The following is a 20,477-nucleotide window of genomic DNA, read 5'->3' as shown; positions in this document are numbered from 1 at the left end:
CACAGAAAACTACGCTTGACCTGTGAGCAGAAGTACCATATTCACACCTACTACACCTGGAGGAATGATGTAAGGGGCCCGTTTCAAAAATTATGTTTTGTTATTACGCTATTATGTTATTGTTATTCTGTGCCAGTACTGGTAGTTGCACAAAACTCAGCGCCTTTAGTCAAAGAAGAACTTCCACACCTCTTCCCACACAAAACCTAAACACAGATCAGTAATTTTCAAATTGCACAGACAAAACATGCCCTTGTGTCTACCTCAGAGTATGTGGAGTTAGGAACACACCAAGTGCCAAATAATAAATAATTTCAGTCAAACCCAATGAGCAATGTAGATTCTAGGTCCTGCAACAGTGATTCATAAATGAGAATTACCTTGTAAGGATAAAAAAGCCCTGTTGTTTTGCAGTGCTAGGTAATTTTTATTAATTTCATACTACTTCCCTTTCAAAAATGCTATGTTTTTCTAGACTTCCAGTTCACTGTTGTTATTCTTGCCTAGAAGGGAACAAAGAAATTTTATTTTCAAGAGCACAGATGTTATTGTCTAAGTTATTGTTTCATATAATATTCTTTGTTCAGAAATAGCCATACAGGCTTTACATAAATAAAATCCATACATGACAGTTCATCACTTCAAGAGAAGATTTCAATTAGAGATTAAAACTAGCAAAAAAAAAAAAAAAACTACGCAAGAGGAACACAAGACTACATGAGTAACTCCACTGGGTTTCCACACTTCTTGCTTGATTTGTTCCTACACCAATGCTCCTGAAAAGGGGTGAACTAGGTATCTGAACCACATGAAGTCTCTTATGTCTCCCATTACTGCCAGGTGCCTTTATTCCACACCATACAGACAACTCCACGGGAAACACCAACCACTACTTTCCAGTTTTTATTTTACCCAAGGAGGAAAAGTGAACCTTTGCTTGTTCCTTCTCCTGCTTATGAAATGCAGGCAAAGCAGCTGCTTTTGGCTACTGCAAACTCATCTTCTGAAATGCAGTGAGTAGCTACTAGCAGAGGGAGGATGTGGACAAGTGAACAAAAGGTGTGGGAGGACTAAAACATCAGTGAGGTGCTTTGCATGTGGGCAAATGCTTGTGCAAGTCACTCTTGTCCCAGGGAGCCAAAGGACACCTGACACAGCCACAGTCTTGGTTCAGAACCAGGGGCATGAACAGAACTCTAAAAACCCAAGTGCAAGCATTTATCTTAGTATTAGTAACTGCAAGAAGATGATGCAACAAAAACTAAGTGGCAGGAAAAAAAAACCTGAGGCAATTTGAGTGTAATAAAACATTAAGTCAAACAAAAGTATTTTGCAACAATTTTAATCTCAAGATTCTTCCCATCTGCAAAAGCCCAAACTTGAAGTATATATAAGTGGACAAAAAGGCTGACCCTGCAGTTTCAATCAGCAAATGTCTACTGTGTCCCACAAATAATAATCTGACATTCCTGAATTAGTGAGAAATGATAACTAGGTATTCAACTGAAGAAATACTGAAAATCTGATAATAATTTGATTCAGTATTTTTGTCATATCCCAGAATGTCAATTTTCTATTATGATGTGAAAACTTGATGGGGTAGAAATCCTGATGATGTAGCTACACACAAAACAGCTTCAATACAATTAGCTTCAAAATAATATTCACAGATGCATATTATACGGCATAAGTGCAAAAAATGAGCTGCACATTAAAGTGTTTACTGATTTTAGAGAGAATTACCTGTAGGCAGTCCAAGCCAACATTCAACCTTTAATGAAACTGAACTCATGTTTATGAAGAACAAATCTCAGTCTAACTTCAGACCAGAAATTAGGTTGAAAGGCTAGTAATCAAAAGAGATACAGTTTTCCAAGTCATATTAATGGTACCAAGTTAAGTGAGCCTTACAATAATTTCAAATGCAAGTCTGCAGAACAGACTCACAATGTAATGGCCATTCCATAAACTTGTGTGCATTCAACAGGAAAATAAAAGCAAAAACTTCAGCAGCACATGGTGGCATAAACCAAGAACAGAACAGAAAATTTAGCTTGCAGCTTTACAACCCACTAAGTTACGTATTTGTGTCACAGTAACAATCCAAGCATACAGATACATGCAGGTACTTAAACAGCAGAATTTCTACAAAGTGACCCTCATTTTTTAAGCTGAAGCTCTTGATCTTCTAAAAAAGGAAGGGGAGCAACTTGGTGGACATGCAAATGAAATGGTGCATGTCAGAGACTTAGTGTTTTAACAGTTTTTTCATTTCAGTGAATCCATCTGGATTCCCAAACTTGTTTAGAAGGAAGAGTAGGACTTGTTTATGCTTTTCAAGCTGTGGAATAAGCAGAAAGAATCAGAAATAGATAATTTTACTTTTTTTTAATTGCTGATTTCCAATCAGGGTAGATCCTAACATGACAAACTCAGCTAAGTACCATATTAATTCAATAAATATATAGTTCCTTTGTGCTGTAAAATCTTCTGGAGGGGGAAAAAGCTAGCAGAATTGTAGCTGACTTCCCCTTGTCCATGTATGTGTCCCTCCCCTCCTTTTTCTTTTTCCTGAAGCAGCTTCCTCAAACCTAATTGATTAAATACTCAAATTAGGACTGAAATCAGGATCTTAAATTAGACAACAGAGAAAAGTACCACTCCTGAGACTTCACACTCCAAAAAAATGAAGTAAGAGCTGTCTGTGGGGCAAAGTACAGACTAATGAAGTCTGTGTGCTCTATACACTATCCTCCCTCAGCTTCAGGGTGCCCTAATTATTACCATATATTAAAAAAAAAAAACGGAGAAAAAGTGTCAGGATGTATTTCACACAACTTCCATGTTTCAGTTAGTTGTTATCCCCCTACTCCCAATTTGCTTCCTACACATAGTTTCTTTTGAATTCTGGAAACATAAGAAAGAAAGTATTGCTTGGACTGAATCTTACTTGCACTTTTAATTCCATGCAGCAGCAGTTGGTCTCGCATCCATTACCTACAAAAACCAAAGTGAATGAGCAAAATACACAGGTATACAACTTCCCTAATTTAAGAGATGACATGTGGCATTGTCCAGGATTTTTAGAAGGAAAAGTCATTTAGCCACCCCATGTGCTTCCAAGTTCTTCAGAATAAGCAAACTGCAGTAATTAAGCCAAAGTATGTACCTTGATGTTCACTATGCAAGTTTTCAGCACTGCAGGGTTTGACCAAACCCTCCTTTAGAAGTTTGTCAGCTATATTCAAAGAACCATTGTCAGAATGTTTCTCCACTGTTACTAAATTAACATTTCCATTAATCCCTTTCACTGTAATTGTGACGCATTGCTTCAATAATAGCTTTTTCAACTTGCCAAGCACTAATGGAGACCACTCAGCTTTCTCTATTCCTGCAAAAAAAAAAAAAAAAAAAAAAAGGAAAATCAAGTTTGTTATATAAATAATTACTTTAAGATATAACTTGAATCGTACATACGTGTTTTGGAAAACATGATGCTAAATCTTCCTAATATAAATAGCTTAAATTCTAGAGATAATGAACTAAACCCATGTTTTCTAAACCAGCTTTTGCCATGTTTACCAATGTATTATTTCAGAAGATCATCATGTTGTTTACCAGTTTACCAGTATTAAGGAATGAACATTACCACCAGAACAGGTACAAATTTATAATGTTCAAGAAAACCAGTCAGGGTTTTTTTGGTTATTTTGGGGAGGTTTTTTTTACCTGCAAGTGAACATGTAATTGTCTGAAAAGGCAGCTTTAAATAGGAATCAGTGATTGGCAGCACCTTTGAAAGGGGTAAAGTTTCTGTGTTTCCATAGTCCCCATACAGTACTTTCACTGCAGACTGAGAAGCTTCCAGAACAACAGCTCTGTACCAATTGCCATTACCTGTAAAGATTGGGACAAGAACGGTCATGTGTGAAGAATCCCTCATAAACACAGTTCATCCTGAGAACAAGAAACTGTAGAGTTTTCCAGGAATTTTTAGATACTGTGGTGGATATATAAAAGGCCAACTGACAAGAAGCACAATTAAGAGATCCATAAGCACTTTCAAGTTGGTGTTTTTCCTTTGTCTAAAGCCAAAACAAAAGCTGTGTTTTACAAAGGCCAAGGAAATGGAAGGACAAATGATTGTCTCACCTGAAAATTGAGCACAACAGGCTTCACCCAGTTTTGGCTGGAAGGGCTGTTTGTTACAAGATCTACAATAGTCTTCCAGTGAAGTCAGCTCCTTAAAGAGCTTCTTTTGACCTACAGAAAATACCCACATTCACTAACTAATCACATTCAGGTATAATGAAGGGCATATTTAAGTTTTAAACCCCTCCTGCTCCCACCTTTGACAGTATTTTCCTACTGTCCAAGATACATTTCTACATGGTTCAGTTCACTATACACATTCATTTTATTAACTAGCTTGCAACAGTGACTTCTTACTGGTACTAGGAACAATGAACACTTCTTCTTACCTCTATTTTGGACTGGTACAGCATAGAACAAGTCTGGGCTTACAACTTCTGTTATCCAGACAGACACGGTTTCATCTACAGACAATTCAATTGACTTCCAATGCCCAAGTGAGGTTGCTAATAGAAATTTTAAGAAAATGCAGTGTTATCACTGTCCCCCAAGCATATATATATATATATATTTTTTTTTTTTTAAGGAATTGTTATTTTTATAATAACTTCTTGAATTTCAGACACAACTACATGTCTTCCCTTCAGGAAGACAAATCTAAACCAAGATAATTGATGCTTACTTTGCTGTTCACAATCTGTTTGCATACAAAAGCAGCTAAAGTAAGAAAAAAAACCTCAGAAAAAATAAGATCTTGAAAAGCAAACATGAGAAAAGTTTCGGTCATAGAAAACTTCTCTAATTCTCACAGAGACAAACAGCATTCATTTAAGACGAACACAGCTATTTTTATCTTTCTCTTTTTGTCTGCAATGCCACCTGCAGGGCAGCTGGTGCTCAACTGCAACAACTGACAATGTAACCAAAACTGTGCATGGATATTAAGTACAATTAAACAAGAAAATAACAGTTTAAGGCTGGAATACTGAAAACTCTAGTTAAATCTAAAAGTTAACATTCCTTTAATTACCTTTTTGGTCAACAGAGTTTTTTGGAAAGTTGTTATTATTATCCTGCAGAACTTCCTTTACAGCCAATTTTTCTGAAGTTAGTATCTCATTGATCATTTTTGGACAATCTGTGGAATTGTCAGTAAGCTCTACACCTGCCCCATCTTCAGAAAGGGAAGTTACTGTGGCTTGAAGCTCTAACCCTGAAGTGTACCTATGAAATCTGGTTGTAGCTTCTGGATTCCATTTGCTATTTCCAGGCTTTATACCTAGGAAGTAAAGTAATTGTTAAAGTATCTCCATTCATTAATGCTGACCTTCCTCAACATTATAATTTCCTTAAAAAAATACTTTAAAAACATTTTTTTAAAGCACACCCTGAAATATCAAGGCTACTTTTACTACCCTAGGGAAATACATCGTCCTTCATCCTGTTAACTGGTCTTCCTCCTTTTTTCTAAATGACCACATTTCCTCAGACTCCCAAGTTTTTCCTTCTATATTTTACATTTCAACCAAGTAAATCCTTTGCCTTAGCACAAACATTACTATTAAGACCGTCATTGGATCAGTATAACAATGCCTTTTTATCAAAGGAGCAGAAAAAAACCTCAGTGTTTTAAGGGTGGGTAGGTGGGGGAACTGCAAAAGACTTTAATGAAGTGTGGTTTTGAGCTTTTTCCTGTTTCCACATTTTTTATTTTTAAACCAAATACACTACATCAGAAAGAAAGAAAAATTCTGCAGAATTTTGAATGGTGTGGAAAAGGACTTTGCAGAACATTGAGAAACAGCAGTACAGTGCCAAACTCTTCAGGAGTCAAATGAAAGAGAACTGAAAGGCCAACTTTCTTCATTAAAACACATTAGCTCCTTTGCCAGCAAAAATTTTGAGAAATAAAGTTGCACAAAAGCACATTTACTCCTAGCAAGGCAACAACCAAAAGCCAGTAAGAACTACAGATGAAGCAGAACTAAACAAGTTCCCTTTGACCAGTAAAGCAGTAAGCGAAGTCCATGCAGATCACTCAGAGAACTGGCAGGAGCTGAAAAGAGAAACAAACAAACCAACCCGAAAGAACAAGAGTTCTGCACACTATTCCCTCTCATCACCACCTTCCCCCAAAGCAGCAAGTCTCTAAATGCAAGAGCTCTTGTAAGAGAAAGGATTCAGAAGAAGATTCACCTGAGAGCCAGCATTTAATTGCTTGAAATGGAAGTTCTAGGAATGAGGACGAGATCTGTCGGATATTACCCAGTGGTACTTCCTCAGTATTTCCATAGTCCACAAAGCTCACTTGAACAGTTCCATCTGAAGTGACATTTTGCACCACAGCACGGTACCAGTTACCATCCTCTAATTTGAAAAAAGTTTTAAAAAAATTAATATTACTTCACACATTTGGTAAGTCTACCAGCTTTCATTTTGTAATAAATAAATATAATTCTTTGCTGTTCTCTGCCAATGCAAACTATCAGCTAATTTTTCATGTTCACCCTATAAAAACAAAACTATTTTAGTCTGTTACTTGCCAGAGTAAAAAGCACAGCAAGGGTCTCCATTCTTAGGTTCAAAAACATCTGGTGGAGTTTTCTGACAGTATTCAGACAATGATTTGTTAAGTGAGTTTAGAGCAAGTAACTCTGAAAATTAGAAAGAAAAAAAAAAAACATGAGATCAACAAAATAAGCTGACTTGAACTTTATCAATACTTTTCACTGTGCAGCTTACTTGTACACCTTCAAATGTATTCCTTGACTACAGAAGTCAAGGAACAAACATCCCTCGCTCTTTAAGAACTGCCCCATATTTTTCGTTGGAATGCCTTTGGCTCCCACTTCATTCACTGAATTTTGTCACATTCTTTTTCTAGCATTTAAAAAGCCAGTGGCTATCAGAAGTCTTTATACAGACTTCTGGTAGAGAAACAAGATTACTTTTTAACTAATCCAATAGGAAGTGACATCTCAATGGCTGTGTTTTCTCATTTTCATGTTACAGTAATTGTACCTTTTAAAATTTTTATAAATTCCAAGAGAGTTCTAGAAGAGAGCTCCAGTAATTGTTGTCTTGGCACAGGGAACATGACACTTATTTGCTTTTATTAACAGAATCACTGAATCATGGAAGGCTGGAAGAGACCTTCAAGATCATCTAGTCCAACCATCAACCCAGCACCACCATCACAACCCCTAAACCATATCCCCAAGTGCCACATGTAGATGCTTCTTGAACATTTCCAGAGACAATGACTCTACCACCTTCCTGGGCAACTTATTCCAATGCCTGGCCACTCATCCAGAGAAAAAAATTGTAAGATATCTTTTGGCTAGGTTATGGTAACTCTTCCACTTTCCTCTACTGCTTATCTTCAACATTTTCAGATTTCAATACCATGATCCAATTTCTTTGTCACTCCACTTGTATTCTTAGATAAAAACCTCAGAGAGAAGCCTTTGTGCTATAAGCTTACTTGACATAGTAATTCCTTATAACTATAATAAATGACAAATCAGAAGGCAAAGAAATGATCAGAAAGAATAAAGCTGAATAAACTTACCATGGCTGTTTGAAATCTGACAGTAGAATTCTCCAGGATTGTACACTGTACACACTATGACACTAAGCATTTGGTTAAGAGTTAACTTAACCCACTGGCACATTCTTTTGTTCGCTGTGTCCTCTAGAGAGAGCAGAGAAAAGCAGAGAATGAAAAGAAATTAAGTAACTTTTACAGGAAAAAAAACCATCCTGAATGCTCATTCACGTCCTCAAATTTCTTGTTGTAAATTGTCCAACAGACTAACTAAAAGTGAGAGCCTCCTTGCAGAGTAAAACCAAGTAAGAGAAATATGCTAGTTGTTTAATGTATTTCTTCACTACCAAAGAGAGTAAGCCACAGGTAAGAGGGAAGAGTAATCACACAAAGAGGTAATGACTAGGTGGCAACAGCCTGAGCAAGAGGGATACTGGGGAACCTTGGTCCCTGGAAACAGGGCAGGGAGCATAGAAAAGGGAAGCATCTGTCACCAAAACTACTGGAAACAATCTAAGGAGGAAGAACAAAAAAGATTACTAGAAAAACTGGTTGCAGAAATTTGCACTGTATATTATGCTCAAGTACCTGACAGAAGCTTGTAGAATAGATCATGGGAACACAGACACATGTTGTAGAATAGGTCATGGGAACACTAAATCATGGCGCACTGGAGAACACACTGTTCAAAACCTGCATTCAGCAGCTCCCGCCCAGTGAGGGAAATTTAAAAAAAGGGGAGAGGTAACCAAGAAACCAACGAAGTACAAGATCTCTATGTGACCTTGAACAAGCTGCAAACTGCTTTGAGAAAGTTTTGCTCAATTTTCCTTCCCCCTCTCAGGCTCAGTTTAAAGGCATAGAAAGGCACAAGAATTAACTTCTGGGCAGCGATATGGGATACACATCACAAAGTCACCCCAAGACAAGGACAATGAAGATGAAAACAGGAAATACTATTTGCACTAATGGACAAGGGCATAAGAACAGGCAGGTGATAACTACTAGTCATATCCTACTTCAACTGGAAACTGCAAGAACTTCTAACCAGAGTAAGTACCAACTTCCAAAAGCAGGCAATTACAGCTTTGTTAAATGTGCACACCTGGACACAAACACATACAGACACACAATTTCTTTACTAAGTTGCCATGGCTAAACTTCAGACTTGTGAAGGCTAGACTTGATGAGCCAGACCGAAAAGCTCTTACCAGTTAAGAGCTTGCATTCTCTGTACCCACTCTAGCAGGAGGTTAAATAATGCCAGTGCAGCAAGATGTGTTCATACTCACCATTGGCTTGCTCAACATCACTCACTCTGGCTGCTGGTAACGCCATCTGCAGTTCCTCAGCTGCACAGCCTTCCTTGACGAGAAGGCTCGATATATTCACTACTGGAGTAACTGATGCATCTGTAAGCTCCACCACAGATCTAGAACTCTCTTTATCCACTACTTTTACTGTCAACACTTTGTCTTTCACCAGTTTTTTCATGTAAGAAATACCTTCTGAGGTCCATGTTCCTAACGGTGGCTTTACACCTAGAAAGTCACACAGGATGGAAAGGTTCTGAGGTCAGTCCCAGTCTCACCAATGTGTGCAAAGGTACAATAACTGCGAGTACATTATGAAATATTTGTCACATTTTGTATATATGCCATGACAGTTAAGAATTCTGGAAATAATGCCTACCATTACCTCCATCCTTCCCCATATTTCAGTGTGATGGTTATTTAATACCACTTGTTTTCCCCCTAGCTAGTTTGAAACTGCTTATCATTTACTTCATACCTGCCAGGCTACATCTTATGGCTTGAGCTGGCAAGTCCATTAAGCTTGGAATAATAGGACGAAGTCTGGCCAGTGGAAGAGAGTCAGAATTACCATAATCCATATAGTCCACCAAAACAGTGTCTTCAGAAGCATAAGCTCTAACAGCAGCACGATACCAAAGGTTGTCTTCTAGAAAGGAAGATACAGATGTAACATCTGAGAACAGAATGGGGTTTTTTTGACAGACCAATATAAAAATATATCCATCTCCATACAGTTCAGGACTACCAGGTGTTGGCTAAATAGCATTTCGAGAAGCAGTCTATCAGAGCAGCATCATTACATATAACCCCATTTCTTCTCTGCTTTTTTTGGGGCCTAAAATTTCAAAGATATACTTATTTCTAACCCTGGAGAAACAGTACTTAGCAACATAAAAACCCCAAATTTCTCCATGATCTCTTAAAAAGCTATTCTAAATAATCTGAATCCAGTGTTAAGAGTTTGCTCAATAAAGGGACATTTTAAAATTGGCATTTTATAGATATAATTTTTTAAATCATGATCAAGCATTATCCACAGCTAAAAACCAGAGGCGAACTCCATATGAAACATTTCTAAACCTAAGTACATGTATCTTTCTGGTAATACATTTAAGTGACATAGCTTAGTACTTTCACTCCATATTTACCTGTGAACTGGGCACAGCACGCATTGCCAGCAGCAGGACGGAAAGATGGACTACTGGGAAATTGTTCACAGTATTCATTAAGAGACACTTCAAGCTCAGCAAGTTGACCTGATGTTAAAATACATAGGTTTTGGAACACAGCCTGTCTTGCAGTTATCACAAAATAATTAAGCTCAAAGCCTGGAAGACATCTTGTAGTCAAATGGAGATTATTTCCAATGTTTAACATTGATCAGACTAGGGCTCTTCAATCAGTAGCATCAAAGAGAGTCCTCGTGTGTGTCTGAGGAATCACAGCACTGAACAGACAGGGACGCCAGTGAAGGACTTTTTCAGCGACGGGACAAAACTGAAGCCAGTGGAAATTGAAACCAAGCTAGTGGAGGCATGCCAAGAAGAAACCAAGGAAGACAGACAGCCCTTCCAAAAACAGGCAGATGATGAGGTAGGTCACTCCTTCCCAAAGGACACACTTTGCTATTGATTACCCAGAATTAAAAGGCTGCACATGGACACAGAAGAAAAGCCTACTGTAGGAGATACACCAGATCACATCCAGCTGCCAAAGTCTTTTAGCTGAAGAAAACCTGCTGGCTGAGACAGCATTGGGATGATGAGATATCTCACAACTTACTCTGCTCTTTATTCTCCCCCAGACACGTGTTTATGGGCACTGTGGAAGATACATGTGAAGTCCCTGCAGCCTCATGCTCTGACCCACTAGACAGTCATGTTTTCCTCTATCAGAAAACACCAAAGCACGGTTTGGGCACTGACTTTCTCATACTCACAGATTTTCCCCATGCTATGAAACAAGAAGTTCCGTCCATGCACAGTCCTTAAGAAAACGCTTGTTAAACAGTTACGGGGAATAACAAGGTATACAGAAATAAACAAAGTCATTACAAACTCAAATGCATTTCTGGAACACCCGAGTGAACATATTTAACATTAAGTATCTGGAAACAAATTGACTTCAGACTGCTAAAATCCAAGCTGTATCTTTTTTCTACTTTGCACTACTCAAACAAATTATCACCTTTCAGAGTAGTAAGTGATACTAACAGCTAACACTTCCAGAAATTATCCTCTGTACCAGCATGGCTCTTAACTGACTGAGGCATGGACTATAGTTACATGGAATGACCATTTCAGGTCAACCTCCAAGACCAGCAGTACCTTCCTCCAGGCACTCCCTACCAAACAGAAAAATGCCATACTAGGCATCCTACATCCCATTTCCAACCCATTACTTACGGGCACTTTGCATCCGCTGACAAAAAAAGGTCTCTGGATTTTGAATGTGGGAAACCACACCAGAAAATTCATCTCCGATACTTAAAGAGACAAACTTGGCAATTGAATTAGCACAGTGAGGAGAGTCTTCATCCTCAGGTAATTTTTTTTCACTTCCCTTTGAATGGTTTTCTGATACAGTACAGAAAAAGAAAAAAGGTTGCCAATCAAAAGCTAGCTGACTTTGAAAATATAAACATACTGAAATAGTTTATTCTTTTTGTTGATGCTTTGGACTTTGAAGACTCCTGTCATACTATGAAATTAATGCTCATATAATAATTATTAAACAAATATTTAATACTATTAGAAAGTAATATGAGCTGGTATGAGCTAATGTCAGTAGTAACCTGAAGGAATCTCCATTAGCCAACCATTTAAAGTATGAGGTGATACTAGTGAGCAGCTAGAATATCATGAAGCACAGGAGGACCTAAAATTCCACAAGTTTAGTTTGATTTGCTTGCTTACCTCTTGGAGAGTCTCCTCTGGCATCACTTCCTGGAGTTAAATGCGACTTCATTTCTAAGGGAACCTTATTTAGGTAGTCTTCTAAACCAGACATGTAAGAATAAGTGATTTACTATACAAAATAGCCATGAGTTAGTTTCACTTCAGAACCATCCTCTGAGCCAGACCTATATCCCTATCACAAGGTGAACACGTTCCATTTATTTGCTCAGCACTTACTATGTTTAGAATGCAAAACAAAAATAATTTCAGACTAGCTCAACTTCTTGAGTCTTCTGAGCACATTCACAGCTCCAAGACTGTTTGACTTCATAAAATGAGCAAAGCAGTAACAATCAACATTTACTTGCAGTCACTAAAGACTGTTAGCTGAAAAACTCATTACAGGTTTTCAGACACAAGGATTTGTGACTCACCTCATTATAAACAACACTGAGTGTGTAATGATTTAGTTAAGATGTCTTTGTAAATCTTGGTTTCTTAGCTATTACATATTCCATTTCTGATGCATGAAGCAGTATTCCAAACTTTCAATACTATTATTTGCAAATGAAAACCTCAATACAGGTGTTTCAGTTGCTTGTAAAGTCTGGAATGAATGTGTGGAACATTTCAAGAATGCAGTGATATTTATGTGATCTTCTCTCCAAAGGGTTGGGAGGTTATATATCACTATGCCACTAGTGTGCTGTGAAGCAAGCAAATGTGGAATAAGCACAACCCTGAATCAGCTGAATTTAAATGGGACCAAGGTGAATCATTCTCTGACAGACTGCACAGTACAACATGGAGATAAGCTTCCTGCACCTGAAGAAATTTAGCAAGCTAAGCCAATCAACCACCACATCCTTCGAAGTTTCTGTGGGCTGCAGATCAATGAAATGAATATGCTCTTGGCATCACACTGCTCCTGCTCTGCAGCCAGAGGAAAATCTAAACAATAGAATCTTCCACATGATAAAAGGTACACCTTGCATGCATTGATCTACTTTGACAATCAAAGCCACCCAGCTCAACTGAAAATCTTCAGTCTGACTCCTCAAGGGTCTGCTGCTTTGTCTTGTCTCTCACCGAGGCTTCCTAAGCTGGAAATACAAACATGCTTATAGTGTTCTCCAGCTGGATACAGAAATATCCAATGATTGTTCTTTCTTTGAGATCCTTAGTGAGCATGTATGAAATATAATGAAAGCTGGTAAAATCCTACATGGAACTAGAAATTGATACTGCAATTTTTAAAGAGTTAAAATGCATGAGAAAGAAACAAAATGGTACCAAGTTTTCATGCATCTATTAAAAGAGAAAAATTAACAACATAATTCAGAACACACTGAAGTTAATACAATTCTATTGGAAAAGTAATGTCACTAAAATTTAAGGTTATTAAGCTTAACAAGGTATTTCAGGCACTGACATTTTATGGAAAGGTGAAATAAAATAAAATTGAAAAAAGTCAAGGGAGAGACTGGGAGAGTGACAAGAGGGAGGAGGGCAAAAGAAAAAACACTTGCCTTTTACAGGTGTTCGGGAGGGATGTGAACATAAAAGCCTTAACTGTGTTGGGATTTTTTACCCACACAACCAAGCACTTACCAGAATCTGGAAGAACATCTACAGCAAAACTCAACTTCACTTCCTCCTGTAAGATATCAACACCAGTTACTGAACAGTGCTTTCCCATCAGCTGGGATAAAAAGCTAGCAATGCATTTATTCTATCCTTTTCCTTTTGGACCATAATTGGCAAAGAAACACTTAATGGACTGGAAATAATTATAATTAGAACAAGAGGGGATAGCAGATTATTTCCCCCCATCTAAGTGACTAAATAATTAAGGCCTTCAGAAATATTGTCTTGCATATTAAAGTTAAAGCTGTTGTTGGGGATTGAAGTCCTATCAATTCAACTAACTTCTGCTCTCTCTTCTACAGAATTGGGAAATTAAACAGTAAGAATCCCCAGAAGCTGAATTACCCTATTTGTAACAGGTACAAGTTATGTTTAAACTGGAGTTGTTCAGCTGTAGCTCCTTGTAATAACAAACTTCAAGAAACAATGCAGAGATATACTGAACATCAATGAAAAACAAGTGCTGAAGACTCACGCATTCACCTCCTCACATCTGTTTTATGGGACAACTGAGCTAAAATTCCCACTTATGATGCTCTCATAAATAAAAAGAATTTAATTCCACCTGCTTCCTTGTAACCTTAACACCCCAGAGTAGATTATAGCTACTGCTTTAACTGCTGGCATCCATTTTTAAGAAGTCTAATAATTTAATGTAACCCATATAATTAACATTCAACATGCAATCTAAGCTCTCTTATTCCTGCAGAACTTATGTAAGCTTCAAAAAGTGAAAAAGGGAAAAGAAAAACAACGTTCTGTTCTTTGAAAATAAAGTGACTGCAAATTTTTTATTCATATTGTACAACCATTTGGTATAAAGGGCCCTCACCATCAGTTTCATTAGAATACAGTCACAAGTACACACACAGCAGGAACTAACAGGATGAACTAACAGAAGTCTCATGACATGAATAAATCCTTTCGAAACAGATGAATAAACTACTTCAAAGAAGTACATGACAAAGGAGTTCTACAGTGCAAAGATGAGGCTAGTTGGAGGTATGCACATTTATTCATCTTCATAAATGTGATCCCAAGAAGCTACAAGGACAGAAAAATCAACTGCTGCAGAAGAGCTCGTAAGAAGACTGGAAGAAATGTTTGGCTTAAAGTAAGATCAAGAGAGGCTTCAAAACATTACAAAGGAGAACTGTCATCTTTAGTTCCTTCTACAGCAAAGGAACAACAGCTTATCTGCATCTGCTACTGTGTAATACTACATTAAATGTATTTCTCTAATAAATTTCCAAGCCTCTAAGAATCAGCTCACAGCTTTTTCCCAGAAACAAGACACCAAAAGTTTTCTGAATTTGACACACTACATCTGTTTCCTTCCCAAAGTATCTCTCTAGCAACATCATACACGTCTTTGCTTTTAACTTTTTCACAAATGTTTTTTCAAACAAAAGCAGAGTTGTCTGATAGTGCTTCTAAGAGCTCCAGAACTAACATTTTTCTGAATACTTCTCCAGTAACTTTTCATTTGAAGCACTGATCGTTCTAAAAGGAGCAACTTGTCCCTTTCCTGTACAGGTTAAATTAAGCACACTGCCACTCACTCACACCAGATCCATTCGAGACATAGTGAAAATCGTATTCCATACCTTAAGATAAACTCCTGTCTTGGTTTTGCTATTCCTTAAACTGTAATCAAAGAAAAACATGTCAAATTTGAAGAACAAAAGACTGACAAGTAGCATTAATAATACAATCTACTTGCAAATAGAGACAAAAGGCTGTGTTCATTGTACATGACTTTTGCCAACACTTATTCCTTATCCAAGAATATGCAAAATTACAAATATGGTAATATGTAATAACGACAGACATAAGATAATGCAGTACTAGCCTAAGAAAAAGCAACACATTTTACTGTAAGAGTGCCTTCCCATGGCCATTTATGTTGTAGTGGGAGGGATATTGTCTTTCCATGAAGATTATTTGGCAGAACTGTCAACAAACTTACTTCTGTTTAATGGGATCACAAACTACTCGATGTGCCGGCCAATCTTTTTTCTGACAATCTGCAGAGCAATAGTATGTTTGCAGACACTGTGAACATCTGAGCTTTCCTAAAAAAAACCCAAAAAAGACAAAAAAAAGAAGTCTGAGCAAAACACATATTGGAAGGGACAACACCTGTTTAAATAATTGCTTTACAAAACACCTCTCCTGCAATTCTAAGCACATACAAATAGCTATTTGTATTCACATACAGCTGTCAGACATTGCTGCCCCAATGATCCAAATTCCTTCTACAGTTAAGGAAAAAAACCCCACCACTTTTGATAAAGAGATGCTCTCTTCTGCTTGTCAGTTCTGTTACTCCAACTATGTTCTGAATAGTCTATACTTGTGTTGGAGAATTAAAAATATACATCAATTTTAAGGCATTTCTGAGCAAACCTGACCTGGTTTCACTGATAAATGTACTGTATGTCACAGACTACAGGACAACAGGCACTTACCAAACAGACCACAATGATGGCAAGTGCCCCCTTTAGGGGGTGGTACTAACAGACTCAAGAAACTCTTATCATAGCAAATAGAAAAAGCACTCTTAGAGGAATATTGCAATTTCTTTGGCTTCCCATTAATCCAATTAGAATGTGACACCTGTGGAAGAAAAACCTGAAGTCATTCTTACTGTAAAAAAGCTGCCCATTAGGGTAGAAATATTTTAATATACAAAAATATGACAACAAAGAGAGACAAAACTTCAAAGTTCTAGAAAGATAAATACATGCTGATAATTTCTGCTATCTAGAAATGCTCAGAATACTTGGGGCAACTATAAAGTGAAATAACTCACAGTATTTCCTTTATCAGCTGCAGCTATGCAGTTCTCTCTACCAGTTTTGTCTTCCATAGAACTTCCTAGAAGCAGAAGTATTTGCAAAGGGATCTGATTAACAACACTAACACGTGCCTATGTTATGGAATATTTGCAGGAAGAAACAAGGTTCTTGGCTACTCCTACTATTCTGCCAGCCCCTTTGAGTGAATGCAGATGCCTGGACCATGACACACTCTGGAAGTCACTTGTTTTCACTCTGATACCATATTTATTCAATAATGCAATCAGTGGTATTACTAAAATAACAGTTTCACCTTCTGTGCTTATCACTCAGTACTGAGAAACAAAACACTCTGAAAAAAGAGATTCTGACTTTCCATTGAGTGCCTTATAAACCCTGTGGTCTTCCCTGCGAATTTTATCTTTACCAAACAACTCTTACAAGACATTCAGCTTAGCCTGCATATCCATATACTAAGAACTGCTTTTTCAAGTTTCCTACTAGGAAACTAATCCACCTTCAAAGAATTTGTTTCTGTTCTAGGCTACGCATGCCAGTCAGAGCTTGCTCCAGTCTGGCAGGCCTATCCAAGGTCTCCACAGAGACAACATAAAGCTCACATGGCCTTTTCCTCGCACCTGGAAGCAAGTTGATCTTGTAAACTTTGCCTGAACTAAAACTCTTGACTAACATGAAATCAAATTGCATGAACTCTCCAGGCCCAAGATGTTTGTATACAAAGCTAATTCAGATCTTCCAAAATGAAGCCTTTCCCTCTCCCCAACTTGGAGTAAAGATCATGGATCAGACAGTACAGAGGCACTTAAGAGGCAAGAAATATTGCTGAAGGAACTGAAACTCCCACATATTGGTCCAAACTCCCTAATACTTCAATTATCCTGGTGGGTTTTTTTAGTGTCTAGGGCATTTCAGCTGGCACAAGTTTGGATAATTAGGAGTTGTATTTATAAGCCATACTCATACTGATGACATGTATCAATAATCAAGCATATACACAATTACAGAACAACAAAGTCAAGATACCTCTGTCAATCTTTGGACAAAGTCTCTCTTACTGCACCTGTACTGCTGTTAAAGCTTTCTCTACTGTTTCTGCACTTGTCAAAAATACCCTGTATTGTTTGCTTACAAAATACTGGTTTTTATTAGATATTTCAGAAACTCAGCCTCAAAACTAGAAGCTTTTCAACAGTAAGTTGGTACCTGTGACCCTGTTGCTTAAATCTCCATCTGTAACTTCATTATGTTGAAGATTAAGTGGTTCTGCCATCATGTAAAGGCTCACATTAGAGTATGACCAAAGGTGGCTGTGGGCCAGGTAACTGCAAAAGCATGGATTTAAAGATTAATTCAGGCAGGCACACAAAGTATTTTTGGGTCATGTTCCGAACATATATTTAAACATTCATTTTGGAAGGCTAATTCTCTACCATCTATTTCTTTTGTTTGCACAGCAAAATACTTTCTGCATTAAAGATCTCAACAATGAGCATTACAGACTGAATGATAAAAATTCCTTTAGGAGAGAGGAACACACTGACAAGCAGGAGTGGCCATCACCACCTACATGTGAAGCTCGCTGTCTCTCTGTGGAGAAGACCTCACTGTACTTTCAGTAAAAAAGTTTGAAGTAATAAAAACCACAGGCTACACTCCTGGGTTCCTCATGGCCGGGAACCTGAGGAGAACCACTGCCCTGGGCTCTGCTGAAATGCATTTTCAGCACCAAATCCTCCAAATGATAACACACAATATAATTGTTTTAAATGAAAAATATTGGAGAAAACAAAATAAAATGAACCTGCGAATAAAGCAGAGTAGTCTTCGAAGTGACACTGCAAACCAACTCAACCAGAAACCTGCTTTCAACAACTGCAATTTAACAGGTGCTATTTAAATTAAGTCATTTTAATTAACTCAGAATAAAATTAGACACCCCCGTCCCACGGCCTCCAGCCAAGCACGCAGTCCCCCCGGCCACCTCCGGCCCTCTCTCCCCTCAGCAAAGCGCGCACCCCCGGGCCGCTCCCGGCTCCTTCCCTGGGGGAAAGCGAAGCGCCCACCCCCTGCCCCTCTCTCCCCTCGGAGCAGCGCTCACCCCGGGCCGCCCCCTGCCCCTCTCTCCCCCAGAGCAGCGCTCACCCCGGGCCGCCCCCTGCCCCTCTCTCCCCTCGGAGCAGCGCTCGCCCCGGGCCGCCCCCTGCCCCTCTCTCCCCTAGAGCAGCGCTCGCCCCGGGCCGCCCCCTGCCCCTCTCTCCCCCAGAGCAGCGCTCGCCCCGGGCCGCCCCCTGCCCCTCTCTCCCCCAGAGCAGCGCTCGCCCCGGGCCGCCCCCTGCCCCTCTCTCCCCTCGGAGCAGCGCTCACCCCGGGCCGCCCCCTGCCCCTCTCTCCCCTAGAGCAGCGCTCGCCCCGGGCCGCCCCCTGCCCCTCTCTCCCCTAGAGCAGCGCTCGCCCCGGGCCGCCCCCTGCCCCTCTCTCCCCTCGGAGCAGCGCTCACCCCGGGCCGCCTCCCCGCCGTCGGCGCTGCCCACGCGGGAGGCCGCGCCCGCCGCTCACTCGAGGACCGTCGGCGGCAAGAGAAAAAGCAGCGGCCCCCAGAGGGCAGGGACGTTTCCAGCCCGTCCTGGCGGGTCCGAGCCGCTCATTCCGCCCCGCCCAGGCGGGATCCCGCTCCTTAGGGGCGGAGCGGGGCATGTGCTACCCGGCCGCTCGCAGCCGGCAGTGCCGCCGTCGCGGCAATCGCGGCCAGGGAGGCGCGGCCGGAGGAGAGTTCCATTACTCCGGGTTCTCCAAGCCCCATCCAACCTGGCCTTGAACATTTCCAGAGATGGGGCATCCACAACTTCTCTAGACAACCTGTGCCAGGGCCTCATCACCCTCACAGTAAAGGATTTCTTCCCAATATCTAATCTAAACCCACCCTCTCTCCGTTTGAAGCCATTCCCCCACATCCTATCAGTACCTGCCTTTGTAAAAAGTCCCTCTTCAGCTCTCTTGTACCTTTAGGTACTGGAAGGTGCTCCCAGGTCTCCCGAGAGACTTCTCAAGGCTGAACAGCACCAATTCCCTCAGCCAGACCTCATAGCAGAGGTGCTTCAGGCTTCTGAGCATCTTTGTGGATGTAACCAGTAACCCCAATTTATTTAACACAAATTCAGAAAATGGCTGTGAGATCTAGGCAAAAAAATGAAATTCGATACATAAAATTAATGCATTTGTGTGGTGATGCAAGGTTTTTTATTGTATTTTTATATGTTCTCTGTACCCCGACGGTTCATCCCCACCTTCCCCACTCCTATTCCCAGCTGGTTTGCCCCAGACCCAAGCCGCTCCCCCGGCGCTCCCTACATGGTTGTTCTCCCCTTGTTCTGGCTCTTTCCCTATCAATCACCCAAACCCCTCCCGTTGTTCCCGAAGGTTAAGTGTACATCACCTGAAACCTCCCAGTTTACCCTTATATGGTCCCCATCAATCCCCCGAGACCCTACCCCTCTGGATACCTCCCCCTTTGGAAATCCCCTAAACCTCGACGCCCCATTGGGGCATGTGATCCCTTTCCCTCCACCCCTTGAGGCTATTGGCCTAAGTAATTGTCTATCCTTGTCTCTATCCGTCCCCTAAGGATTTCTATTGGTCCCCTGTTAAGCCATCCCTATTGTAACACCTCCCTTTATAAGATGTTCCCCGGAGGTGGTCTGGGTTTGTCCCCTGTGAGTTCTCTCCAACGAATTTGGATTACCTCGTGTGGCAAGCCTCCTTGCTACTTTTTATCCTTTCCCTCGTCCTGACAGCTACTGTGTCTGGGGCTTCAAACTCCCCTGAGCAGAGCTGAGCTCCTGAGGAGCAGCTTTAAAGCTGAGAGCCTTCGGCGGCTCCCCACTCCTGCTGCACATTGCTGGAGCTAGCCTGGATAGTGGTCAGTAGCGGTCACTGCGACATTTGTATTTTAAAGTATTTGAATTTTGCCCTGCAGCCTGGAAGAGACATCACTTCATCTCCCATTTCCAACCTATACTCACTTTTCTTTTCTATACAAGGTGTTTTCTCCTTTTCTTCAACTTCTGTTTCCCACGTTCAAGTGTCTAAAAGGAAAAACACACTTCATCCTCAAGACTGCTGCAGTTTTATGCTACTACTCAGACATGATCTCAGGTGT

General features: G+C 40.0%; 1 protein-coding gene across 1 annotated transcript; it reads right to left on the bottom strand.

Moving 5' to 3' along the window:
* Positions 1–2,248: 2,248 nt before the first annotated feature.
* TDRD1 (tudor domain containing 1) lies at positions 2,249–19,015 on the bottom strand (the record flags this gene model as incomplete). Its single annotated transcript, XM_082286362.1, is given in 23 exon segments — positions 2,249–2,341; positions 2,951–2,997; positions 3,170–3,391; positions 3,730–3,897; positions 4,153–4,263; positions 4,482–4,598; positions 5,123–5,371; positions 6,289–6,459; positions 6,636–6,746; positions 7,664–7,786; positions 8,932–9,180; positions 9,431–9,601; positions 10,104–10,211; positions 11,361–11,531; positions 11,871–11,951; positions 13,464–13,556; positions 13,559–13,595; positions 15,107–15,146; positions 15,469–15,574; positions 15,971–16,118; positions 16,315–16,379; positions 17,525–17,643; positions 18,819–19,015. Coding segments are annotated over 23 exon segments (2,997 nt in total).
* Between the last annotated feature and the right edge of the window lie 1,462 nt (positions 19,016–20,477).

Source organism: Coloeus monedula (assembly GCF_965178545.1).
Source record: "Coloeus monedula genome assembly, chromosome: 8".
Taxonomy (NCBI): Eukaryota; Metazoa; Chordata; class Aves; order Passeriformes; family Corvidae; genus Coloeus; species Coloeus monedula.
Note: the sequence above shows the minus strand (reverse complement) of the source record. Positions and strands in the feature narration are given on the sequence as shown.